Raw genomic sequence first — 27,924 nt, 5'->3', positions numbered from 1 at the left:
GGGGTTCTTTAACAGGGATTGTTAAAGATATTTCAGGTACACTGAAGCAGGCCATTGGAAGCTCCTTTCTGCTCCTCAACGATGACTTTCAGAATGTTTACCATGTGTGGCTCTCAAAAAACACATTTCACTCCTTTATCACTTCAATTCCCCCAGTATATACAGAAAGCATGGGCAGTGCAGGATAATTAGTTTAGCTAGTTAGCTTATAGTTATACAGTGAAGCCTCGTTACAACTATCCTTCCATAACCTGTTGCTCAATAGCACCAAGAGTATTCATGCAGATTTCATGCTCGCTAGCACTTGATCAACTCTTCAATTAAATACCCTGTAAAAATTTCATTACAATTAATGCAGATTTCAAGCATACGTATGTGAACCTTGCCATAAGGTGTCCATGCTCAACTCACACATGCTCGCGAGCATATTGTGGAGCCCTCTGAGTAATATGATGTGGCCTGCAACCTCAAACCATAATTTTGAAAGTAAATTACACTGCACATTTACAGTGCTGCATAGCCGACCTTCTCCTCAAGAGAAGGTGGGGGGAAACCTCACAAAAATGAGAACTAATTGAAATTTGAGAATTTTCCAAGTAGGGCATATCGGAAAAACCAATTGGTCCTTGCATTTACAGATAACTTGTGATCCGTGGCATATTTACAGATGGCTTAACTGGTCCATGGCACAGTTCCAGATCACTTAAGTGGCCCACAGAAAATTTAGATCACCAAAGCACATTCATAAATCACTTAACTGACCCGCAGCACATTTGCAGATCACTCAAGCGGCAGACAACACAGTTACATATCAATTTATTGTAGCTTCTGCCGTATAAGCCCCGTGGCACATTCATAGATCGCTTAAGTGACTTGCAACACGTTTTCAAACCAATGAAGTGGCCCGCAATCTCCTAAAGGTTGAGCACCCTTACCACTCTGTTTGATAAGCATATAGAAAGTGCTTGCAACTCATATTTTTTCACATCTTGTATGGAAATGTTTATACTCTAATGCAGAGGTCTTCAACCTTTTTCTAGTCGCGAGCACTGTTTGAACCCATCACCAAAAGATCACTCTTATGGCAAGTTTATGCATGATTTCAATCCTCCAATACAATTTGTGTTTACTTAAGACGTTGATCAAGTGCTTGCGAGCCTGAAATTGGACACAAGCATCAAGCACTCTGGATGCTTCAGAGAGCACAGATGCCTGCTCTATAGCTAGTTAGTTTATGAACTTGATGTCTCTTCTGTGGAAGAGAAAGGTATGAACACACTCTTTTCTCATCATATATCTCAGCTTCTGCATTTACTCGTTCTTTTCAAATATCTTGTCACAAAAACACACAAAGTTTTTTCAGAGAGCATTTATTTCTCTATAGACATGATTAAAACCAATACATAAGTCATCAAGAGCAACTAATATTACGTGAGCATTTCAATTCGTTTTTAATTGCATTCACAAATTATACACACCTAACAGAAACAGAGAAGAAAACCCAAAATTATCTGCTTGCAATATAAATTGAGAGAAAACAGGATTAACGCAAGTTCTGAGATTCCAACAGTCTTTCAAATAGGAGACAGAATCATGCAGCTTCTTTTTACACACATGCGATATTTTTTTCTTTTATAAATGCTACGTCCAATCAACATAAACTATCCAAATGGAGATATTACGATTGGCAGACAAAAGGACTAATTGCTTATAAAAACGAGATGACTTTTTTCCCCTCTTCTATCTTGAATCTCCGGTTTTCGGCTCCTTGGTTCTAGTCCAGCTGAGGGGAAAAAAATTACTTTAAAAACTGATATATACATGATATTTAAAAATACATGTGACCACAGAAGTTGATACACACACTACATAGCTATAAGAATGAATCAAATGAAAACGGATCAGTTGTTATAATTTAGTTTATTTTTGTATGAGTGTAAGTGAAACTTTGAGTAAAGGTAGGGAAGGCAACCCTACTGCAGAATGGACTTGCCATTGGTAGTCACTGGGAATCACGTGATATGTGTTGGCAGTCGGCCGACAGTATCGTCCACCAAGCAATAGTTTTTCAGCTGCGTCTGTGGAATGTTTACTGGTAAAGAAGAGCAATGTGATGTTATTCATTTTTTTAATGGGAGAAGGAGCTGGAGTTCCCAACGTGCATCACAAACAAAAGCACTGTACATAGACTGCCATTGACACATGTGCAGGACTGACACAAGCGTTTCCACTGTGTGCACTCACTTTTCTGTAGTGGAGTTTCTCTGCAGTGATGCCATAAACGGAACTGAAACACTCCCACCTGCTGATGTCCCTTATTGTGCGTTGTCTGTTTGAGTTGATTATCTGGTCAACTTCTTTCACCAAAGCATCCTGATGACGAGGTGACCTGGCCAGGTATGATTGATTCCCGTCCCTACGGAAACGCTTGTGCCAGTCTTGCACTAGAGTCAATGACAGTGCATGTTAATTGTACACTTTTTTTTGTTCACCAATGCACTTCACAAACTCCCAACTCTTTTTGCCACTAAAAAAATGGATAACACCACAGTGTTCTTCTGTACTCTCAAACATTTTGCAACTGCAGCTAAAAGAGCCACTGTGGTGGTGGTCATAGTGACGGACTCGTGTCGTGAGGTCCTGGGTTCGAACCCACCGTTGCCACAGTGGTGGTTGGCGGAAGTTGGTTTTCTGTGGTTCCCAACTCCAAGGCACGAATACGAGATGATCTCCCCTTTAAAAAGTCTTGCAACAGACCTACAAACAGTACAAATGTAATTCAATCATAACACATCACTTACTTCACTTCCGAAATATAGATGGCACCACTAAAAAATCGAACACAACACTACATAAGCACTCAGACTGTTAGGTATACACACAGTTGCACTTCCGGCACAACTCACTAGGTAATAAATCACCCATAGATGGTGATAGACCTGAGAGTTGTGCTCGGTTTGAAAGAAAGCTCATTGCTGAGTATTGTATACATTGTTTATGCATCCCCTAAAAATACAGATGACAATGGAATGCTATTGGATAGCATCAAAATTACCAAACATAGAATGTATCCAACTACTTTGTAATGCAAACTAGTAGGTAGTAAATCGCCCATAGATGGTGATAGACCTGAGCTGTGCTCAGTATGAAAGAAAGATGAAGCTGTAAAAACAACTGATTGTCTGTTGACGATACTGTTTGCTGACTGCCAGCACACAACTCGATTCCATTGTCTTCCTTATTCCTTCCGCTCTACCTCTACACAAAGTTTCGCCACACTCCTATAAAAATAAACCAAATTATAACTGTTCTGTTTTTATTTGATCCACCCTTATATAATTACATTTACTAATGACAGTTTGCAACCTCCCTCTAAATTTGGTACTTGTCCTGTATCACTGTGCATCAATAAACGAAGTAGGTTTTTGTACAAGCTCGTAACGAGGAACAATCATCATTTGCAGATTAATTACACACAGAGATGAGTAAAGGAATGATTTCAATTAGAATAGATTCTCGTATAAAATAACTAACTCTTGAAACTTGACATTAGTTAAATACTTGCAAAATTACCGATGAATCTAAACCAGCAGTTCTCAACTGGTGCTCCACAGCTCCTTGAGTAAAATAAAATAAATCAGTAAATTTGATAAATAAATAAAAAAAATAGGCCTACTGGGCTCCACCATAGAAATTATGTACCAAAAAACGAGTAAAAAAGGTTGAGAACCGCTGATTCAACAGCATTGGCCCTGCTTCCCCACATAGCCATTTATCTTATTCTCTGTGAAAAAGTAATCAACTTCTGTGCTGACGCAGGCTTCTACAGTCATCCATCGGATGACTAAAACTTGCCTTGCTATTTGGCCGTCATCTTTTCAAATTCTTGGTATCTCCCACAAAGGGATACTGATATTACCTAGATATACTAGAAAACTTGGTATCCAGAGGACCTGATACACACATTTCTATTTCATGGTCATGGTACACACAGATATTGGAGTATTGGCAACCAGAATCCCTTTGTGTCTGGTGGACTAGATTGCTAGTCCCCTCTCTACAGCAGTGAGGTGATTCTGAAGTATTTATGTTTGTTTGTAGTGTGCCTTTTCATATATAGATGGCTTATTGCCCCTCTCATGCTTCTTCCCATTTAAGCCTTCTCACTTAGACTGCTCTAATTAGACCAGGACCTACAATTTATTACCGATTCCAAACGGCAGCATTTTTTTTTATACTCACCAAGAGGTTGGTGCGCTAACCCCTCAATATGGGACTCCCTGAGCTAGCAATCTTTTTCTGTAGTCATGTGGCAGTTTCTGTTGTACTTATGCGCCAGGAAAGTTTCTGACAAGGACGACCCATATATCAAACTCACAACACCTCTAAACATCCTTTGGTACATTGGGCTCTTGGTCTCCGAGCTAATAGAGTTGTGAAATAGAGTACTTAAATTGCCAGTCTCTTGGTCTCTAGGATAATTGAGTTGTGCAGTCCTTTGGTCTCTAGGCTACTCAAATTGTCCAGTCTCTTCATCTCCAGCCTAATCAAGTTGTGCAGCATCTTGGTCTCTCTCTCTAGGCTACTCGAATCACCCATTCTCTGTCTCTGAGTTTGATATTTTTCGTCACACCACAGTCACTTTCTGCTCACAAGGGCTAACTAAACCAGGACCTAAAATTTATTGCCAATTAAAAATGGCAGCCCTTTTTTTATACTCAGCGAGAGGTTGGTGCACTAGCCCCTCAATATGGGACTCCCTGCCCTAGCAATCTTTTTTCTGTTTTGCAGTTTCTGTTGTGCCGTGCATCAGGATAATTTCTGACAAGGACGATCCAGGTATCAAACTCACACCTCTTAACATTTTTTGGCACCTTGGGCTTTAGGTCTCTGAGCTAATCAAGTTGTCCAGTCTCTCGGCTAAAAGAATTGCCTAGTCTCTTGATTTCTGGGCTAATCGAGTTGATCAGTCCCTGGTCTCTAGGCTACTCAAATTGCCAGTGTCTTGGTCCCTGGTCTCTAGGCTACACAAATTGCCAGTATCTTGGTCTCCGGGCTTATCAAGTTGACCGCTTTTCATTTGCAAAATATTATCTGCAATACTCAATGTGATGTAAACATTAAATATAATGCACTTAATATTAATGATTTCTAGAGAAATTTAAGGGAAAAAAATGTTGGTGTAATGAGATATGCAGATTAAATAAGTGGGAGGGCGTGGAGTAACAAATGTTAACAGCAGGTGGACATCACTTCTGAAGACATTTAATGTCATAACAGGTGAAAGATTGGGGGAGGAGGCAAGACGACCATGGGTAAACAGCCACGAAATTTGTGGATAGAGTGCAAAGAGTGAATTGTATTTTTGACTACTACTACTAAACCAAACATGTACCTTGTCCATATTCCTCTGCGGAACTTCTAATGAATTGGTACATGTTGGAATGTGTGTGTACGTGTAGTGAACCTTCAGTGAAGTTTGTTTCTGTGTAATGCTTGTTGTGTAGTGCTGCCATCTGCAATCACTTTTTTAAACTGAGTTTTTTCTCAGTTATACCGTTGTAGGCCTGTTGCTCTCTGCAGCAAGACTTTTTAACGGGGAGATCGACTCGCATTTGCCCCTCGAAGTTGGGAACTGTAGAAAACCAACTTCAGCTGACACCACTGCAGCAACGGTGGGGTTTGAACCCGGATCCTAGTGATGACAGTCTACTTCACCAAACACCAACTGTGGCCATATCGCTATATTGCAATTTGCTGCCATTAGTGAGATGGGTTGGAAGTGAAGTGGAAGTGAAGGCACTGTCTATCGGTGGTCGCCTCGAGTTTGTTAGGGAAAATATCTTATCTATATCCTCCCTTGGGTTCGAACAGTGATGACAGTCTGTCACTATGACCACTTGACCACCACAGCGACTGTATTTTTTTTAGCTAGCTATCTATATTCGTTTTCTACCTTTCATTCACAGACGCCCCAACTTTTGAAATCTGGAGATCCCCATGCCCATAGACCCGATCAAAAACTTTTTTGTGAAAAAAATGTCTCCCCTTCCCCTCCAGGCAGAATCTGTGTTCTGGTACCCCCAACCCAAATATAATAATGCAAGACATTTGTAAAGCCCCATGACTCCCCTTGAAAAGCGAAAAATTTTGATATAAAATTATATGAACAGACACCATCAGTATTCATCAACTTTCCAATAAGAGGCAACTCTATCTTGTTTTCAATTTTTATGCTATCTGGAATAGACGTGGGAGATGGGGGAACATAACCTTTCTCAAGTGGCACAAATAACAAGGAAAAAATCTGTCTATCCTGTAAAATATGTGACGATCCAACAAATTTACACAATAAATCGTCCCTCCCTGGAATATCTCCACTTTTTATTTTCGATGCAACTGTATTGCGACAGCTTTATATCACTGTATCATCACAGGTTTATATCTCGCAGTCAGCAGTGTCAGCACACAACAGCGACCATGTAGGGTTCCTATAGATCACTGTAGCTACCGTAATCTATGACAATGGCAGTCATAACGTACAGCAGAAACCATACCCGCAGCTACGGCAAACCAAACAAAATTGAAAACGTGGCTGAAGACAGCGCAGGCGATTATGATGCCGTAAAAGAATTGCAATGAAAGGGGGTGGGGGGAAGGGTACATATATACACTAAATCTTATTATTTGCCAGTCTGCTGGTGCTCAGGTGAGGGAGAAGTTCATATGAGCCAGCGACTGTTTTTTTGAAAAATTGAGCATAAAAAGAATCAGTTTTTAAGGCCAACTCTCTGCCATCACCTGGTAACTCTTGTTCATTCCTCATCACCCAAAGCATAAAATAACGTATGCACAGTTAGCGCTCGTAAGTTTTTGCTAAACTCGAGAGAATTTCAAACTATTCAGGAGAGCGGGAAGAAGGGCAAAAATCCAGAAAGTTTGCAGGTCTGCATTCCCCCACAACCTGGAACTTTATTTATTTGTTTGCTTAAAAAACGTGTAAATAAATGCAGTATCAATTAATTCTAAAGATGTAAAACTTTATGTCAGAAATGACTCTTAATGAACATAAATTCACTGTACGAGGAACTTATACTCACTGTTCACAGTTATGAATTATTTTCTCGGCTAGTTCACGAATCCTCTCCTGAGGATGGTGCATTAGCAGTTTTGTGACCATTTCGATGCCACCTTCCTCTTTCAACACAGAACAATATTTTTCAGGATAGACTAAAGTTAGGTTCGCCAAAGCCCAAATAGCCCAATACTGAGCCTCTGGAGTGTGATCCACAGAAAGTAGACGAAGTATCGGTTCAAAAGACCTAGATAGAAGAAATTGTGATGCACTTATCGATAATTCTATGATTTTATTCACATTCTAACTTTCGTTGCTTTTTTTTTTATACTTTGTATATTTAACATACAAATTATAATCAGCACATTACACCAATATTTCTATAACAATTACCGATGAATGATGATACTTTCAATTCATAATTGTCTACTTTTGTTCCAACTATTGAATGGCATAAACCAGTGTTCTTTAACCGCTGGTAAACGGGAATTTCTTACAAGATCTGTGGAAAATATTGACCAATTCACGCAGCCAGTACATAACTTCATTAATAAATTTAAAGTGTTCTGCCGAATAAGAGTCTATGATACATTTTTGCAAAATCGATTTTTTTTGATTGAATAACGTTCCATATAGCTTCCCTTACACATTCCTGAAGAAATCAACAAATGTAGTTGCTATGACCTTCGCACAGCTGCAATCAATGCAAACTAGGTGTTTCCCTAACTCAGAGATGACTTTCATTGTCTCTCTTCTAAAGTTTGAAAAAAGCATTGACAGGCCGAACGGTCTGTCAATGCTTACAATGTTGTGGCATCTCTATATTGTGTTTATTTCCGTCTTAGTTGTCAGCAGGTTCCAAAATTATTTCCCTGTTTATTTTTTGCTGGTCTGCAAATTAACTTTGCAAAGTAACTTTTCCCATTTATTTTTTTCCAGTTCAGATTATTTTGTCCATTTATTTATTGTTTCTAGTCTGCAAGTTATTTCTCCCATTTATTTATTACTTGCCAGTCTGCAAATTATTTTTTCCTATTTGTTTTTTTTTGTTAACAGATTATTTTGCCATTTTTTCTAGTCCGCAAGTTATTTCTCTCAATTTTTCGCCAGTCTGAAAATTATTTTTCCCATTCACTTATTTTTTGCCAGTCAAATAATTCCTCCTATTCCTGCCGGTCTGCAGCAGAAAAATGGTTGAAGAACAATGGTATCAATCACTGGTTGATATCAATTAACCATACATGTTATGATAGCATCTCTCACACAGCTATGCTATACGTTATCTTCAAAGATTCTGTTTAAGAAAAATCAAGAGCAAGCTTGTGCTGAAATTTAGCTCTACATGTTTAATCAGCTGTTTTAGAACAACAGCCATTTCTCGATCTTTAGCATTGCCTGTGACAGAACACCAAACATAAATCCAGACACAAATACAGAGTGACATATAATAGGGAAAGAAATATCCACAATACTCGAATTATTTGAAATTATTTGAAAAGGCAGTATTGTGAAAATATAGAAAATAATTTGTCTCACTATAGAAATAATCAATGCAAATATTCTGTTAATCAGAAAGTCTGCTGTTGAAGCTAATAGTTCAAATAATGATAATTAGTTTAATTTATTACATAGTATTTTTACCTTGTCTGGGGCTGTAAAATATCATGCGCATGGACAAGCTGTTGGCCACTCCTGTTCTAGGTGATAAGAAAGGTAGAGAAGAAAGAAAGAGCTCCAAAGTATTTTTTCTTCCTATTTTTTGTACAAGATATCTCGCCTTTATATAGAAAGGCGTTAATGACAAGGTTGGGGGAAGGAAGGGAAATCATCTGCCTCTTTTCCTGCTAACATACCTTCAATGAAATCAGAAAAGATTTAGCTTACTTTGGAGCGCAATGTTGTATGAAGTCCCCCCACCCCTCTCCAGAGTAACCTTGTAATCTCATTCATAGGAACAGAAGGAAAAATTCCCCTCCCCATTGTTCTTGTAGGACAGAAAAGCATTGATGTCAACATATTCCAATGGAACTATAATAATGCGAGAAAAATAATTTATCGTACCCAAGAGACAACATGCAAGAGCTCAAACATGGCAATTGAAAGGTTGATTACCTGTAATTTATGTTTCTTTTTGCATTAAGACTCCAACTCTGAATAGCTTGAGCCATGCGCTCGAGAACGACATCCCTACGGATCTGCAATCCCATCTGATCCCATAATTCGGGGCCGTCAGATGCTATGTGTGACAGAATTCCAGCTGCATTGTAGCTGACCTCAATCCCGTCACTCTTACTAGCCAACAGATCACTGAAAAGAAATAGAAATACAACTGTTTCACAAAACTGGTTTTGTAATGAATGGAGAAACTTTCAACTTCTTCACTGAATACAAAAAAAATCTTCAACAGCCCATATTTGCTGTAACACTTAACTTCAGGGACAGTTTAAGTGAGGGTGCACCCGGGCGGCATGTTGTAAGGAACAGCAGCCTAAGCTTTTATTCAGAAATACAGGTTTTTAAAATTTTGGAATAATAAAATGTCACGACACCACATGCTGTGTCTTTTGAGTCATATCAGACAACAAAAATGTTAAGAAAACTACAGAGAACGGCAGGGCCTGGGGTCGTAATACCAGAAATAGGAATGGATTCTATCACATGGGACAAGTGTGCATTTTGGTTTTTTCCACCCAGACGTGGATTTAGTTTTGCTCCCTGTAGACTCTACAAATTTTGCTGCCCTTCTAGTCTAATGAGAAAAAAAATTGTCTAAATTTTTTGTTCACTTATTCATCTAATTATCTGCTCTGCGCTTTAACGCAATTGCCCCCTCCACTTGTAAATATGTCTGTGTCACTATGTTACTCCTTTTGCCACTCCCATGTTCACAAACTCTCTAGGTCTCCCCTTCTCTCTGCAGAGGCAGATTTGTGGTTTTACTACCTGTGGGCTGTACAAATTTTGTTGCCCTTCTCCCATTCCACTAATTTTCTTAACCACTCATTCCTCAAATTTGCCGCTGTGAATTATAGGCTGATAAGACCCCCCCCCCCCCATGCAGTAATTTTTCGGGAGTGGTCAAATAAAGGCAAAGAAAGAATTTGGATTCTCATTTGTCTAGAGCCTGTAGCACCCTTCGCACTCCCTAGTTTCCACCCTGGGAACATTGGAATAGGTATTTTGGCATTAGCAAGGTTCAATACTAAAAAATTCAATCCTAAAAGAAAGGGAAATGTGTTGGCTCATCAATAAGAACTGTAATATAAAAAAGTTATCTGGCATAATTAACAGTGAAATAATTTTAGACTAAAAACGGGACAGTTTCTTTAAAAAGGGGGACGAATGGTCAAGTTCATTTTAGGTCGAAAATGGTGTGTGGTTTTGGACAGATAAACAATCAGGTTCCCCTTGGCTAAAGCCTCCACCAGGGTCGTCTTTAGGGACGGCACACAAGGTTTTGCACACGGACGGCAGGTGAAGTAGAGCCGTCCCTGGTTAACTTGCATGTAAGAACAAGTTAGATATAGATACTATTTTTCTCTAAATAACTGATATATTTTTCCCACAATAATGTCTCATCACAAATGTTCCAGCAGGTAATATTATGGCTTATATTCCAGAAGAGATAGAGCCCACGCCTGTCTGGTCTGACAGCCGGCAGCAATAAGATGGCAGTTTGGGTGCTCGGACCAAAGCCAGATTTATGGTTTGCTACCCTTCTTGCATGCTCCAGTCTAATTTTCTTCACCCCCCCCCCCCAATGTCTCAAATTTGCCACTCTGCGCTATAACCTGCTACGCCCCTACCTCTATCTCTAAGTCATTCTTTTGGTCACTTACATGCTCGCACACTTTCTTTGCCACTCATTGACCTGTTTTCTCAATCTTTTTGTCATGCACATGCTTTCATTCTGTTTTGGTCACTCCCATGCTTCACACTTTCTTAATCACTCTCATGCTTTCACATTTCCTTAGTCACTGACATGTTAGCACATTATCTTGGTAATTCTTTGGGTTTCTCACTGACCTGGTCCCTCACTGGATTGGTTACTCTTTTGGTTGCTCACTGACCTGGTCCCTTGCTAACCTGGTCTATCAGGCATGAATGTGAACTGGACTCGCATTTGAAACAGTCTCTCCACAGAAAGCAAGCAGACCTTAAACATACTTACATAACAGGAAAATTCAAGCATTTACCACCCATCTTTGCTTCGAAATATGTAAAGCAGATGGCAGCACTAGCAGAAACAAGCTCAACTCTAACAGTATAAATATGTTACAGGGACATACATTCTAGTACGTACCAATTCGTTAGAAATTCCACACAGGAATGCGTGCAAATCACATTTAAGGTTGAGTAATAGGTTACTCTTTTGGTTCTTCATATGCTTGCACAGTGTTTCTTGTCACTTCCATGCTTGCACACTATCTTGGTCACCCTTTTGGTTGCTCACTGACGGGTCTTTTGCTCTTTAGGTCACTCTCTTATTCACTCACATGCTTACTAACTTTAGGTCACTCACTCCATAGGCAGATTTATGGTTCTATCACCTGTGCGTTGTACAAATTTTTCCACCCTTCTAACACTCTATTAATGTTCTTGACCAATCATTCCTCAAATTAACTGCTCCTCCAAACTTGATGCCTTGGGCTTTAACCTGCTAAGCGCCCTCCCTCCCCCCTCCTGTGAATATGCCTCTGACCTAGACCTATGCATGGTTAGTTTTTTGTTAGTGGCAAAATAAACATTTACAAACTTCAGTGGCTGAAGAAAATGATTCAAATCCGATTGTAAAAGGGTAAAACTCATCTGATTTGTAAAGGGACAGTTAAGATAAAAATGAGTGCAAAATTCTACAACAGTCAACAAAACTTCTGGAAAGTTTTCAAAAAATATCGCACTGTGAAACATTTCCAATAGTGTATTTTTTTTTTTACAATTTTTATATAGAATAAAAGACTAATTGTTCTTCAAATATATTCCTGAAAATATGATGATAACTCAATGAGAATATAAATACTATTTCTGATCAAGCACACTTCACATAAATAAGCACTCTTTCAACAAAAAAAGATCAGGAAACTATTTCACAAAAAATTAAATATCAATTCCATTTTCTACCTGAATACAGTCAAGTATTCTTCTTTCATCAAATATGGCCTCTGTTCTTTTACTTCGGCAACATTTCCCTTTTAAATTTGAAAAATAAATAAATAAACACAGTTAGTCGTTTTTACTAAGTTTTCGATAATCGTGGAAAATATAGTGGTACAAAAATAAACATACCAAGAGACCCATCATATTCCTCAGTAACTCAGGCTTCTCAGGAAAGGTCTAAAGAGGAGAAAAACAAATTTGTAATCAACTAAATTAGAAAACACAGTAGAACACCTGTATAACAATACGGGAGAGACGAGAAAAACATATTATAAAGGAGTTATCATTATAAATGGAATAAGTGTTTTCTAAAAATATTATTTTGAAGAGTAATTTCACTCCTCTTAAAAGTTTTAAGGGGTATTTTTTTATTGTAATTGAAAAATAGCTCTACTAAAAAAATTACCTAAAATTTGATTACCTAAAAAAATATTTTAACTCTTCAATGAAATTTGGAGAAGTAAAATTGAATTTTTTCATGCGTGTTGGCAAAAACACTGGATGGAATATATTAACACAATGGAAAAGTGCATAGAGACTAGACATTAATAGTTGTAAAGATGATTATTGTTATAGAGGGTATCATTATCAGGTGTGTCCCAAAACAATAGTGACATGCATTTTTCAGTTTTTCCTAAATATAAGTTTATTCTGATAAGAGCTGTTACCCCACCCATACCTAGCTTGTATTGAATCTTTTTCAGACAAACATTTTGTTGAAATTTCAAAGGATAAAAAATTATTGAATATTCTCTCTAAAAAAATGTCCCAAAATGATAGAGCCACATAAATTTATTGCACTGTTATGCAAATTTTGCTACGTTTGCATAGTGAGTCTTTGCTGCAAGACTGGAGGGAAGAAAAAGACTGGTTTTATTATATTGGCAACTGCATAGTTTTCTGTCTCAAATTTAACATTTTGCGCTTTTATTCTGCAATGGATTGAGGAAGATCTCTAACATCTTGAGAACAAAAATTCATGAATTGCATTGGAATAGGTTGTCGTTTTGAGCATTTTACACAGTCAATTTACTGATTCTGTGCCGTAGTTTCTAATTATTTGTAATTGACGGGACTGTACGGCACCAGAAAGACTGAAAATAGTCATCACGCATTGACTAAACCTCAGAAAAGAGATTCTATGCAAAGTAAGTAACTATTTCATAAATTTAACACAAATAGCATCATTTCCTGATATGAATATAACTACATCTACAGTTCATCACCTTTTTAGGCGTTGTAATTACATTTGCCATAGCAAAATATTTACTCATCTGAAACTTATACTACAAACAGGAAATGTTCACAGTATCCCATCATTCAGAAAAATCTGAATGATGGGATATATCAGGAAATGTTGAATTGGTGTCTAATTTCATTTTTTGACTCTCAAAATGGCTCCATAGCAGGAGAATTTCAACAGGAAAATTTGACCTAGGAGTGGTTTCTTGAGAATGGGATTCCAGTGATGAATTGGCCTGCACACAAATACTCCAAACCTCAATTAGATGAAAAACATGTGGGATGCAGTGGCACGTAAAGTATAGAGCATTGCAAGCAACAGTGTTGGGCACGTAAAGTATAGAGCGTTGCAAGCAACGGTGTTGGGCATGTAAAGGGGCCGTTCAAGTATTACATCATTATCGATGGGGGGGGGGGGGAAGGGGGTTTCCGATTTGCTGACTTTTGATGACAAGGGGGGAGGGAGGTTTGGATAATGCTTACGTCATCAACCACCCTTTATGAAAATATGAGTTAGAATTCAGAGGGGCAGAGCTGATGACGAAATTTTGCTGACAAGGGGGTCCAAAATGGCTAAAAATTTGCTTACGTAATACTTGAATGGCTCCAAAGTATAGAGCATGGCAAAACAACAGTGTTTCAGAACTTGAAAGTGCAGTCTTCAAAGTGTGGCAGGGTGATATTACACAGCATCATTGATAACAACTTGATTCATGAATATGAAGAATGCTAAATTTTTGCTACCATACGACGATCATAGACTAACCCTAGAATCAATATAATTAAAGGGTGTTCAGCAAGAGAGTGCAGGTAACTCAATTAAGTGATCTGGGAATGTGCAATAGACATATACCTGTGCTACAGTGATCTGTAAATATGTTGAAGGAGACTTGAGTGATCTGGAAATGTGCTGCAGGCCAATTAAATGATCTGTAAATGTGCTGCAGGCCAATTAAATGATCTGTAAACATGCTATGGGTTACTCAAGTGATCTGAGAATGGTTTGCAGGCCACTTAAGTGATCTGGAAATGGGCCAAGAGCTACTTAAGCGGTCTGGAAATGTGCCGTGGGTCACTTGAGTGATCTGAGAATATGTCATGAACCACTAAAGCGATGTGGAACTACACCGTGGATCACTTCAATGATCTAAAAATGTGCTGCTTAGTTCATTTTTGCAAAATTAGGCTTGAAGTTGGGGGCCACATCACATGACTCAGAGGGCCACATTTAGCCCATGGGCTCTTGGTCGAACATACATGATACAATTTATAATCATGCAAACCATGATCGAAAACTAATACTCATTTGCATGAAAATAAATACCTGCAAACATCTCAGGAATAATGTCATGCCGTTTCCCGTGAGGAACCTTTGACAGTTAACTGGAGTTTCATCTGGTGAAAAAAAATGAAAAATAATTTTAATTAATAATGATATTAAAAAAAAAAACACATTCAAGTAAATTCTGATACAAATTAAATACAAGAATGTTTCAAAACTTCACTTTCAAAAAGAGAAAAGAAATATCAAAATAGAACATTAAAAAAACAATGTATCAGAAAATGTTACCCGTCACATTCCACAGCATGCTCCAAGCTGTTTCCATGACCTCATCACAAATTTGATTTTCCAGTCTTTTAGTTATTAACTGTAGCATTTTCTGTAAAACATAAAACAGATTTTTTTTAATGTGGAATTGGGTGGGGAGGGGATTCATTATGTGGCGATTAGGGATTGTTTTTTTTAATGCTGATCGCTGAGAGCATACTTGGATCATCCACAAGCTCTTTGAATAATATACAACAAGGGTACTCAATCTTTTCGGGACTGCAGGCCACCAGGGGCGTAGCCAGAAATTTCATTCAGGGGGGGACCAAAGTGAAAGAACAATAGATTTGGCCATCTTTTTCCCTTTTTTTGGTCATTTTATCGCATTTCGGGGAGGACCTTGTCCTTCCCCCCCCCCCCCTCCCACTACACCTTTGCAGGCCACTTCATTGGTTTGGAAACATGAGGGCCACTTCAGTTATCTGTAAATGTGTCACGCAATTGCAGTGATCTGGAAATGTGTGAAGAGCCACTTAAATGATCTATAAAAATGCAGCGGGCTGTTTAAGTGATTCGAAAATAAGGTTGCGAGCCAATGAAGTAATCTGGAAATGTTTCACAGGACACCTAAGTGATTTGATCATCGTTTGTGGGCCACTTGAGTAGTTTGGTTATTTGTCGCAGTTACTATATCAGAAGACCATATTTGGCCAGTGGGCCCTGGGGGTGAGCGTGTATGATTTGCTGCAAAAATTACTTTTTACGATACCCTCTATAGCAATAATCACCTATATAGTAAAACTTCGGCTTAAAAGTGATATTCAAGAAAATCAAAATCTTTTCTTCTTTCAATTTTGACTTGATATAAGAGTAATTTCTTGCAAGACAAGCAAAAATTAAAAAAAAAATTCAACATATTTGACTTAATAAATAAGATATTTCTCGCAATACGCACACCAAAGCTCCTAGATCAAAGTGTCTTTATTATCAAAGACTTTTCAAGGAGCTCTGGTTCATATGAGACTGTGTATTTACATTGTCTGTCAAGCATCACATGATCACAACTACGAAAGCAATCTTTTTCTTTCTTTCACAGCAGGCAAGGTTGTCTTAATGAGGTCAAGGGTTAAACCAAGAATTTTTCTGGGCTTTTTATTTTAATGAAAGACCAAATTGAAAAATATATTGTATGCATATGTGTACTAATGAAAGCTTTCAAAAGTTTAATGCACATTGTTTTATTTTGGCCCATTCATTAAGACATCACAGACTACAGGACTGGCATTCATAACATAATCCTATGGAAGACTGTCTCACCCTCTCTTCTTGGGTATTAATGTAAGTGGAAATTAAAAAGTCAAGCCCTTGCACTTCTATATCATTTTTAAAATACTTGAGCCTCCAATATAAAATAAGTAAAAGTACAATAATTTAAACTAAATCAACTTACACTTTTTCTTTGAAAAAGGATTGTGATTAACATGAGGGAGAACAGTTGTGGAATTAATCATTTGAGTTTTCATCATCTCTTATAAGGAAATTTGATTACAAGCACATTCACAGAACTAATTACTCTGATAGGATGGGAAATCTCAGCAAACTACTCAAGGACAAGATGTAACGTGCCTGTAGATGCAACTTTAATATATTCCATCTCTATGACTATAAATCCTTTATAACAATGTTTCTTTTGTCCCTTAGGTATCATTAAATGTGAGTTTTACTGTATATGTTCATATTCATTCAAACTGAAAGTAGTCAGAAGTGAAGTCAAAACCCACCATAATGCCATCCATATCTCCAATCATCTGCTTCTGTATGCCATTGACTTGACAAGCTAGGCTGTTTAATAAAAACACGCCAATTCTTTGTACAAACTCATCTTGATCATCTGGTGTTACGACTGTCAGCAAGATATCAACTAGCCTTCGATAATAGTAAAGCTGCAAGAGTGCAAAAAAAAAATTTCTTTTTAAGTAAATAAAACATTATCAATATTAAACAAAAACTAATTGTTATGAAAATTAAGTAATGAAGTTCCACCAGATTGTTAGTAAAAAATATAAATTTCATGATTTGTGATATTTTAGCTGAAATTAATGCAAATTCACTTATCGCTTACCATATCCTCAGGAATATTAAAGTGAACCAAAGTAAGACAGGCATTTCTGAGCATCTGTGAAACAAAAAACACCAGATGAATATTATCATTTTTCTTGTACTTGACTCACACGAATACATTTCTACAAATGGCTTCCAAAAAATTAAGCACACGACAGCTTATATAACATAAGGACACTACTTCAATCTTGCCCCATTGGATTGGTCAGTTAGTGGAACACAAATGAGTTGTACTCTGGCATACAGTCCTTTCACGTGGGGTCTTTGGCACCTAGTACTGGCAGATATTGTCTTATTGAGTAATGCTGCAACCATGGATGTAACAGTTGTGGAGGTCACTCGTCGATTCTGCTTAGCTGCAACAGCAATATACCCCAGTTGAGGAAACAATTCAAACAGTTGTCCAGAGACCTGTGCCAGGTCAACCACGGGTTACCACCACCTCTGAGGATTGTTATATTGCTACAGTAGCCTAACGATTGTCTTGAGAATAAGCCTGCAGCATTATGTGAATGACATAAGACGTATGTCTGATGCTATAGAAGATAAATGCTTGGGCATAACACATGTTCGTCAAAATGAAAAAAAAAACTGAGGGAAATTACACAAAATAATCGAAACATTAATTTGTGAAAAATCCCTTATGATGCATGTAACTTAAATTACAGCTCACAGTATTGCCAATATCTCTTTCTGAATTTTTGTGACATTTAACTGAAATTTTCATGTTAGTTACACTACACACATGGCAACCAAATTATGAAAAAATAAAATTGCTATTTCTTGTGCGTGTAATTAAAAATCATTTACTTAAAAAATGCTCATATCTCACCAAATACTAAATTGTTACATTTTAAATTTCTTTACGGTGTGTCTCATGTATTTTCTCAAATTTTTTGCCAGTTTTGTACACATTGGTAGAAAACTGCATGTTATAAGCAAAAAAGCATGCAATGAAAATTTAAATGTTTATTTAAAAAAAAAATTTATATCTTCATGAGTATATGTGCTATTTTCATGAAATTGCATACAAGAGTTGCACGAACAAAGTAAACTATTCTGTGAAAGTTACAACTTATTTGAAGCTTTTTTACATCACACAATGATACATTATCAAATTTTGATAAGCAGAGAGCAGGAGCATCAGAAATGCATCAATATTTACTCACCGTAACATCGGTACCATGAGCAGACATGGCATCCAACAAGATTTTGATTATTTTCCTATAAATAAAAATAGTAAGTCTCAATATTTTTTTAAAACATTTCACTAAAGGCAACCATATTTCAAGAACTGAAAAAATTTAACCAGTGTATTAACCAGTACAGAAAACACTCACATCTGCAACTAGTATATAGGCTTTTACTTCACATATTTTATCTTATTTTCAAATTTTTCAACATTCACCAATAACACAGTGACTGGAATAGTAAAAATATTCACAAAATTTTATTAACATACTTTTTTATCTTGATATTAAAGTTGGTTTTCTCCTCTCCTTTCACAATATAAAACAAAGATGCACTAAAAAAATAAATAGAAAGAAACAATTGTTGCTTAGAAAATGATTACAAAGTATCATATTTCATGAAGTTTATTTTTTGCACCAAGTGATGACACTGTGCATGTTTCCACACAAATGAATTTTAAAAAAATTTTCCTCAATTTTGATACACACAGAAAGACTTAGATGTTACAGGTATTCTGACAGGGTAATAACACAAAACCTTACACAGGGTAATAATACAAAATATTTCGAAAACGGAAAACACTAGCATCAAAGATCAACCTCACAGCAAACACACTCACACTGTCTCCACCAAAAACAACAACAAAAGAAATTGCAGCATAATTTATAACACGGTGGAGTGAAGGAAATTATTTGAAGGTTAGGTTTCAAAAAAATTTGTGCAAAACGCAAGGTCATCTATTGTTGAAAAGCTTTGGGCTTTGGACCCAAAATGTTTCAAGAACAAAATTTTAAAGAGAATAGTTGATCAGGTTTTTTAATTCCACATACAATAATTGTTTCGTCTTTAGCAAATTTAATTTAAAAGTTACAATTTTTTTCCTATTCATCCCATGTTAATTTTCATCCAGTATAACGACCAATCTGTATAATGATCAATCTAATACAACGTACAAACTCAGCTTTGCCCAGCCTTTTTTGAAATGTAAAAAATCCATGTTTTCGTTTGCTGAAATTGTGTTTGACCCTTGATATTAGAAAATTTTGTACGTAAGTGCACATGCATGCAAATTAATTATTAAAATTATTATTTTCCGACGTGATGAATTTTCACTGCACATTGTATCAAAATAAATAACTTTTTCTTTCCCATGCAAATATAAACCTCTCTCAGAAAGCTAATTTTTTTTAAACGATCGATATAAAACCTCCTAATATAAGGTTTCATGGAACAAGGGGGAGCAGGTCACTATAACTAAATTCAACTGCACAAAGTTTGAGTATGCACAAAAGTACAACAAATGAATTTTCTTCACCAAAAAAAAAAGATTGTGATTTTAAAAAAATTTGTCTCCTGAAGTTTAATTAAAGAGGTTTTGTTATATTTTACTGACGGTATCCATTAGACACGTATTCATATGCAAATTACCTTATGTCCAGAAGTTTGATATGTTTTACTAATGAATTTGTAAAAAGCAGGAATTTTTATAAATTTTCTTTTTCCCTACTTTGAAATCAGAATTTAAGATAAGTGGAACTAACAATAACTCTAAGTTTTTTGTCGGCTGCTACACACATTCAACGTATCTAAGTTTGGCTGTATATGAATAATTTTGAGTATCTAAAGTTTTTTTCACTGTATTTTAACAAGGAATTAACAAAATATCTCAAATAGATAGCAAAATGATCTCACCTGCCAGATATTTGTATATGCTTTTCAGCCATGTGTTCAGACATAGCTGCCAAAACAACATCTAGAGCAAGCTTCGGGTTATCACATGAAGAAAAACGGAATATGTGGAACAGATCACTGAGGACCTTCTGTATAATTTCTGCTCTGTGGAAGTACATCTGACCAGCTATGAGCACTTGCTGTTCATTCGCATCACCTGAAATCTAAAAACAGTGAAAGTATGTCAATCCCAGGTATGACTGTTCCCAACACAGAGAAATACAATATCATCCACTATAACCAAACTTGAGCAACCGAATTATGGTGACTACAGGTGACGAGTGATCAATCCCATGAGACTGAGATTTCTTGCAATCTATATGCTTTACATGCTAGTAATTTGATCATTTTTGGCACACCACAGTAATTTTTTGCACGAGGTGCTAATTACTGGGACCTGCAGTTCATTGCCGAATCTGTATGGCAGAGTTTGACATTTATTTTTCTCACCAAGGGGTTGCACGCTAACCCCTAGGTGGGGGGGACTTCAAGAGGTAGCAATGTATTCTGTGATGATCTTATCACTATTTCTGTTGTACTTCCGCATCAATAAAGATTCTGACAAGGACGAATCATGTATAGAACTCCCAACACCTCTGATCGTCCTAGTATCTTATTGACCTAGGCTACTGCACCTTACTTGCATGCTAGGGTGATTATATATTTTACTTTACCTATTTACAATGTCACTCATGTTTCCCTTCACCCCACTTCTTCAGTCAGAATACTTTCTGGTTCCATCTAAATATAGAAGCTGAAAATTTGAAAAATGACCAAAATTTCTTTGCGGGACATGATATTCTGTACCAGTTTGGTCCTAACTACTCACCACCACACCCAAAGAAAAGTACAGGCAGAGTAAGCCCTGAATATTCACCCCCAATTTAACAAATCTGAATCAGGATTGTCATCTCGAGACAACACCTCTCCACTTGAGATGCAATCTCAAACAAAAAGACATTGACAACTTGCATTCCAAAATGAGTCTGGCCAAAATGTCAATGGCGCTATGAAAGTGGAAATTGAACTGATTTAATAATTTATTTATTTCATTAATTTAACACTAATGAAGACCCAAAGCAGACAATTCAGATCGCGATACAAATTTCAAATCATTATCCTATACTTCTGTGTGATTGGGCAAGTTTATTTGACAAGTGATGAATGGATGACTCAATTTATCAATTAATGATCAATGCCATAGCAGCAGAGGACTTGGGGGTCTGCCCCCCCCCCCAAATGTGAGAAAATTACTGAAAAAAGGGAAAAAGAGGTCTAAATCTATTGTTTTATCACTTTGATCCCCCCCCCCTGAACAATGTTTCTGGCTATGGGCCTGTTCATGATTGATACCTTTTGATTTATTTTATATTTTTACCTTTTGATGATGCTTTTTCACCTTGCCATTGTTGCCCACTCTGGGGAATTGTTGAAATAATTTAAGTTTCAAATAAAGAAACCCAGATTCATCTATCCTTAGGGAAACGCTTCCATATCTTGCAAAAAATGTGAGGCAGGGTGAATTTGGTGATGTCATGTATCATTTCCTTGATATTCAGCAGAAATTTCAAAGGGAATTGGTTGTTATGGTCTTTGCAGAAGCATATAGAAGTCGGCCTTCAGTGGTGCCCCCTGGTTATCCAATTGCCTCTGGTCAGCTGCAGTTGCTTGTGTCGTGTTTGTCACATGTTTTACGCTTATAGTGGACGACCAACCTGAGATAGGTGACAGGCTAAGTATAGGCTGATGAATTGCATTCTGAATATTTGTTATTTTTAGGAAAAGAAAGAAAACATTTTTTCTCTTGCTCGTAAGAAGAGGCATATTTTTAACTATTTTGTGCAGTTTGAGAGACAATCATCCCTCATGTGTTTCTGCCATCAGCAAAATCATCGGGGAGGAGGATTAAAAACCTAAAACTAAATTTAACATACTACCTTTCTGGCGGGTATATGATGACGTAAACAAGATTGATAGGCAGTATTATAGAGTCCAAGAAATTCCAGAGGCCTAGAAACTCTACTCTTTAGACCAACTATATCTGTTGCCAACTCTTCTGGTACTTCAGGCCTTTTCGTTCTAAAAAAATAAAGAAAAGAAAAATATATAGGTCCTACATTTATGAGACTGCATATACAGGAAACAATTAAAAACTAAGGTCATGGATTGCCATAGTGTATAGAAGTGGTTTCCAAAAGGTGGTCTGCGGGTGGTTGCTGAAAGGATATATGCGATTTGTTTTAAAACAAAGCACGAGTTAGAATAAAAGTATGAGTAACTTAAACATAGTCCCTCAGTATTTGTTGAAGAGGTATTCAGGTAAGTGTTAATTTAACAAAATGTACAAATATTAACCTCTTGGCTGCTTACGACATATTACAGCAATTACAGTTTTCTTTAGAAATTCATATCACTATTTTCCTGTTGGCATCTTAATATGGGTGGGTTACATAGATGCTCACTTTGGAGAATAAGGGAGATTTTAGCATTGATCCAAATTCTGTATGCAGATAAATATAAAAGGGCTTTTTCATTAGCAAAAGTAAAATCATGAGGGGGGGTTTCCCCTACAGAAAACCATCACACTGCACTAGCCATAGCCAATTATTGCTAAATGGCAGAGTAAATTATCTGACATTACTACAACGAACTAAAAATCACAGCAACAACAAAAATGGCCATCTGGCCAAAAAACAGAACTTGCAGATTAATCAGAATGTATTGGCCATGCGGGTGGGGGGGGGGGGCACCATCTTCTAATGCTTATAAAGAATCTGAGATGCTCCTTATCAGTGAAAAATGGGGAATTTTGGTACCAACTCCATCAAAGCTCAATGAACAAGCATCGTTTTCGATCTGTGTGTATGGAGAAAGATGAGAAGTGGGGTGAATCACTCACTGAGATTGGAATTATGGTATTTGACTTTTGCAATAGCATAGCATTTGCAAAAACCTTTTTTTTTTTTTTTTAAATAATAGCAATACAATCACAAAAACATCAAATATTTATATTTTATTATACAAAACAGTAATTTTTCTTGCAAAAGAAATGAGTGATTGACGTTTTCACTTACCAAATACGGAACTCATTCAGCATTTTACGATTGATCAAACCCAGTTTTAAAAAAAATGTAAAACTGCTACAGATGATACATATGATTGTCATACACCTTCATATAGGTGATTCATTGGAAGGAAAATATGAATGAGGTGAGACATTACTTGTTAAATTGTAAAAACTGTTAGCCTCAATTGATTGCAATCGGTAATTGAGTGATAATATATCACATTCCCGAAAATAATTTTAACTGACCACTGTAAAAATTGCTTTAGGCCAGGATAACACTATAAAAGTTTGATTTTTACAAGATCTTTTACAAAACTTGAAAAATCAACCAATAAGCCTACATTCTCTTGAATGTAACTGATAAGTTTATTGGTTGAATTTTTCAAGTTTTATAAAAGGACTTTTCTAAAACTTTTATAGTATATAATTCTAGCCTAAGGCCGGGATTACACTATAAAAGTTTGATAAAAATAAAGTAAATAAAAAAAAATAAATAAGTTTATAAAACTTGAAAAATGCAGCCAATAAGGTCACCGGTTGCATTTTCTAGAATGTAACCAATAACCTTATTGACTGGATTTTTCAAGTTTTATAAAAATACTTATAAAACTTTTATAGTGTAATCCCGGCCTTAGGCTAGAATTATATACTATAAAAGTTTTAGAAAAGTTCTTTTATAAAACTTGAAAAATGCAACTACAAAATTCACTTTTTAAAAAAATTGCTCATTACAAATGTAAACAAGAAGAGCACACAGTTTTTAGCACCACCAAAAAGCAAAAAAAAAAAATCAGAAATGTGTGCCGGTGATTGGCCAGATGAAAGGGAAAATATTTTTTCTTTAATTTTCCTCCTTTCATGCCACGTGGTCTCAAGATTTGCCATAAACAGGTTCCCTTTCAACTATTATCCATAGAACAATCCTTATAAACTGGTTCTTGTTTCTCAGACTATTTGCAAAAAAACCCCTTAGAAAATAGTATGCCCCAGGACACTGGTCATCTCACTGATTCGATTGCAGAGACGTAGAACTATCACTGGCTGTTTGGGGGCTTCAATCTTCTCCTCACCAAAATTAAACATTTGTTCCCGATTCAGAACAATGACAACAGTTTAAACCTGTGACATTACTTTGGGAGAGAAAAAGAATTTTCTTTAGGCAACAGACTTTTTCAGCGAGGGAAAATTCTTTAAGTATATTTTTTCCCTTTAAAAGTGGAGACCCTTTTCAATCGCTGTCAAAATTCGGGTGATATAAGAATTTCAGGGGTACAAAAGATTTTTGAAAACTTTTTTGCAGGGGATGGGGGAAGCTAAAATACATGAAATTCACTGCATAAAAAGAACAAAAAATGAAACAGCCGAGTGATTGAGAAAAACAAATTACCTAGAGGTCCGATTATTTTTAGCATTTTCCAACATTTCCTCTTCTTCTCGCTCCTGAACTCTATCACCAGCTAAATTAGTTCCGGAAATGTCCAACGACTCCAGCTGTTCCAGATTCTCCACAAGTAACTTGAGTGTGCGATTCGGATTTTTATAATGTACATGATAGTCTCGAGCTTGGGACACATCCAAGAACCTGAAATGAATTTTGAATATTATGGAGACCCAAAAATGAAAATTTCAATAAGTCACACTTGGTCCACATGTTGACATAATTTCACCATTTCTGCCATCTAAAACAATTTTTATTGGGAGGTAATCATGGAATTGTTATCATAGTAGGCTAACTAAAACCTTAATGTTTCAAATTGTGAAAACAGAGGGGTTGGGGTTTCCTTCTTCACATAATCTGCCATAGAAAGGAAAAATACTACAATTGGAAAATTTTTTTAAAAATGTTTGATACAATGACTTCTCAATATAGCATCAGTTTTCTGTGCAACAAAGGGAGGGGGTTTGTTATGAGTGACAACTGCATTTGGTTAGACTTTCTCAATTAGAAAGATTGTTTCAATTCAATGATGATTTACTGCACCCTTCGGGGATGTCAGGACACTAACTATCTGCTCTGATCACAAGTGAACCTAAACTTGGCTATGTGCTAGCCAGGGCCTGTTTTTCTCATGGGCAAACTTTTTGGGCTCAGTTGCCCACAAATTTTCAGGACCCCTTCAGATGCCAAAATTCTTCTTCTGAACATACTTCTTTCAATATTTTAATTTTTTATAAAAACTAACGAGCATTTTTAATTTTTGTCTTAAGTATAAGGATGCAACTAGATACTTTGTCAGCTGGGGCATGCAGGGATTTTGATGCCCCCATGTAATGTAGAAGGAGCAATGTAAGGGTAAATTCAACATCTCTTCTAGTCCAGCACCCAGGGAACCAGATCCGCCTGCACCCTCTCAGTTGCTGCCCTGTTTAAAAGGACACAGTCTCTACCCCTAAAATATAGGCCTATACAATTTTTAGCAAAAAAAAAAAATCCAGCACCATGAAGAAAAGGACTGTTTTTATTGAAATTAAATATGTGTAAAGTTCATACACAAGTAATGAAATGATTAAAAATTCAAAGTCATGGGACCCATCAATGGCTAGCATTGCACCTGCTCCAAGACTGAAGTGGAATTCACGCTGAACACTGTGATGCCAGTCTGCTGGCAGCCATGATGATTGGCTACGACACCACTGCTAATATTGTGGGGTTAAAGAGAGACACTCAACCAAGTGACGTGAGATGGTGGAAGCAGTGTCATCTTAACGTGTGGGCCTCAAGAGAAGAGGGTCTCAGAAAAATAAGTAGTTGAAATTTTCAAGAATCTGCCAGGTGGGGCCTCAGAAAAATCACTTGGCCTTGGGTTTCATGATGCTCTAAAGACAGCCCTGGGTGAAAGGTACCACGGGTGGTATAGAAGAGAATGTTGGATAGCAGACAAAGATGCTGTTGGGGATAGTGTTTGGGCTTGTTGCACAATCATCCGATCTTGCCAGACCAGTCATTTGAGGGAGGGGGAATGTTAGGGGAGGCTGATTGCTCCTTGGCTTCAAAAAATACACTAGAAATGATATATATACACATACATTGAGTTTGTGTTCTTTGCCCCTCCCCCTTGGAAAAAGTTGAAATGACGGGCCCGGATCTCGCCTTGAATTTGTGCACCTTGGTCTTCCAGAGCCTTCATTCCCCTGAGTTCCTTGAAGCAACCATTGCTGCCAGCACCTTTGCACAGCCGCGTCTGTACAGTACAGGTGGCAACCTAATTTGCTTGGTATGACCAGCCAGCTTTATGCATCTCAATTATGCGACCATGTTCGAAGTCGTCTAATTAGCTATAAGGTCTTCAACAATGTTGTAACACCATTATTGTTTGTGTCTCCAGGGAACTGCAATGCTAACAACGAGAAATGATAAACCTTTCGCAATTGTTACTTGTGTTATACAATGCTAGTTACACAGTAGAAATGCGCACATGACCGAAGTTAACATTGATTGGCCTTGAAAATTTAATCATTTGCATACTCTGTATAAAGGGATTCACATGTAAAATTTTGAAACGATCAGATTATTTTTTAGAGGTGCTTCATTTCTTTTTTTTTCTGTTAAAGAGTGCATATTCTGAACCACATTTCCCGTGAGATCTCTGTCGACTTGACTCGAAAAATGATGAAAGGCATAATACATAGGTCTAGGTATTACAATAGTAACCAACCATATGCTTTTTATATTTACTTACTTTAACGACTTCAGGGTGAGTATAGAAGGAATGCATGCCTCCAGTTCCGGAACATTATACAAGATGAGAGAGACCAAGTTCTTGTGGTTCGCTAGATATGAAAGATCGCCCAAGTTTTTACACCTTGAAAGGTCCAAGTACGTCAGAAACCGCATGTTCTCTAGAGAATACTGCAAGTGCCTATAATATGTTGGGAAATCCAAGCTGTTGACGACTAGTTTGCGAAGACGAGGAGCGTTCAGAATATAATTGCAGTGCGGTTCGGATAATATTACATGCTGCTGCTCTTCAACGGGGAGTTTGCTGAGCTCCCCAAGATCAAAATACTCTACATCAGCTTCTTCGGAAAATATTTTCGTGCATTTTCCAATAACGAGAGATAACAGGCTGGACCTCAATCTATTGATATTATACAAACAGTCTTGCGTCAGGGTGTTGCATTTCGATATCACGAGTTCTTGTATGTCGTGTGAACATATAACGTCCATGTCATCATCTATAGCTGAAGAGTTCCCCAGATTCACACGACTCAAGCGTGTCCTTAAAGGGTCTTGGAATAAATTAAACAGCCTCTTCTTGGCCAGACTTTCTTCTTCCATCTCCTCTGTACATATTTCAATTACACGATCACATATTTCTCTCGGCAACGTGATGCCATCTCGTAACCTGCATCTGTCCGAATTCTCGACGCTACACAGCAGCACGTCCAAGTTCTGCAAGCAACATCGGATCGCTATATCAACCAGAGTATCTGGCGAATTCTCAACCCAGACGGTGCAAAGCTCTCCCATCTTTGCTGATAGAACCGAAAAATCAGAATATGTCTACACAAATTTACAAATCTTCCTGTAGACTCATGGAATCATCAACCAACTTGATGCACACATTGAAATAAGATTAAACCTGCGAATGAAAAAGCAAACAACATAATAAGAAACCTGAAATAAATTGCCCAAAACACATATACATAATAATTTTTTTTCGATTTGTTATCTTCATTAATGATGAGTTGAAGAAGCAGAAAAGGAACTGTCTCTTTTGACAGATATTGTAAAGTACCGTAATAATACATAAATTTTTGAGGTTATTTTGTTATAACCTCTTTAAACAT

General features: G+C 37.0%; 1 protein-coding gene across 3 annotated transcripts in view; it reads right to left on the bottom strand.

The window, feature by feature from the left end:
* Positions 1-1,360: 1,360 nt before the first annotated feature.
* The window catches only part of LOC149081200 (protein zer-1 homolog), a 32,210-nt gene continuing 5,646 nt past the window's right edge, over positions 1,361-27,924 (bottom strand). For all 3 annotated transcript variants that reach the window (XM_089238013.1, XM_089238014.1, XM_089238015.1), the window contains exons 2-16: positions 26,814-27,716; positions 24,521-24,715; positions 22,004-22,145; positions 20,028-20,230; positions 18,607-18,669; positions 18,314-18,368; positions 17,146-17,199; positions 16,805-16,966; positions 15,045-15,135; positions 14,799-14,869; positions 12,362-12,409; positions 12,197-12,264; positions 9,188-9,382; positions 7,101-7,322; positions 1,361-1,783 (exon numbers count right to left, since the gene is read on the bottom strand). In XM_089238013.1, coding sequence (XP_089094139.1) covers positions 1,741-1,783; positions 7,101-7,322; positions 9,188-9,382; positions 12,197-12,264; positions 12,362-12,409; positions 14,799-14,869; positions 15,045-15,135; positions 16,805-16,966; positions 17,146-17,199; positions 18,314-18,368; positions 18,607-18,669; positions 20,028-20,230; positions 22,004-22,145; positions 24,521-24,715; positions 26,814-27,604 — 2,403 coding nt within the window. In that variant the 5' untranslated portion in view covers positions 27,605-27,716 and the 3' untranslated portion in view covers positions 1,361-1,740. The remainder of the gene's footprint in view (positions 1,784-7,100; positions 7,323-9,187; positions 9,383-12,196; positions 12,265-12,361; positions 12,410-14,798; positions 14,870-15,044; positions 15,136-16,804; positions 16,967-17,145; positions 17,200-18,313; positions 18,369-18,606; positions 18,670-20,027; positions 20,231-22,003; positions 22,146-24,520; positions 24,716-26,813; positions 27,717-27,924) is intronic.

Source organism: Pholcus phalangioides, unplaced genomic scaffold (assembly GCF_987345545.1).
Source record: "Pholcus phalangioides strain wild (caught in Gottingen) unplaced genomic scaffold, Ppha-v1.0 ptg000010l_1, whole genome shotgun sequence".
Lineage (NCBI taxonomy): Eukaryota > Metazoa > Arthropoda > Arachnida > Araneae > Pholcidae > Pholcus > Pholcus phalangioides.
This window is presented reverse-complemented; position numbering and strand designations above follow the sequence as displayed.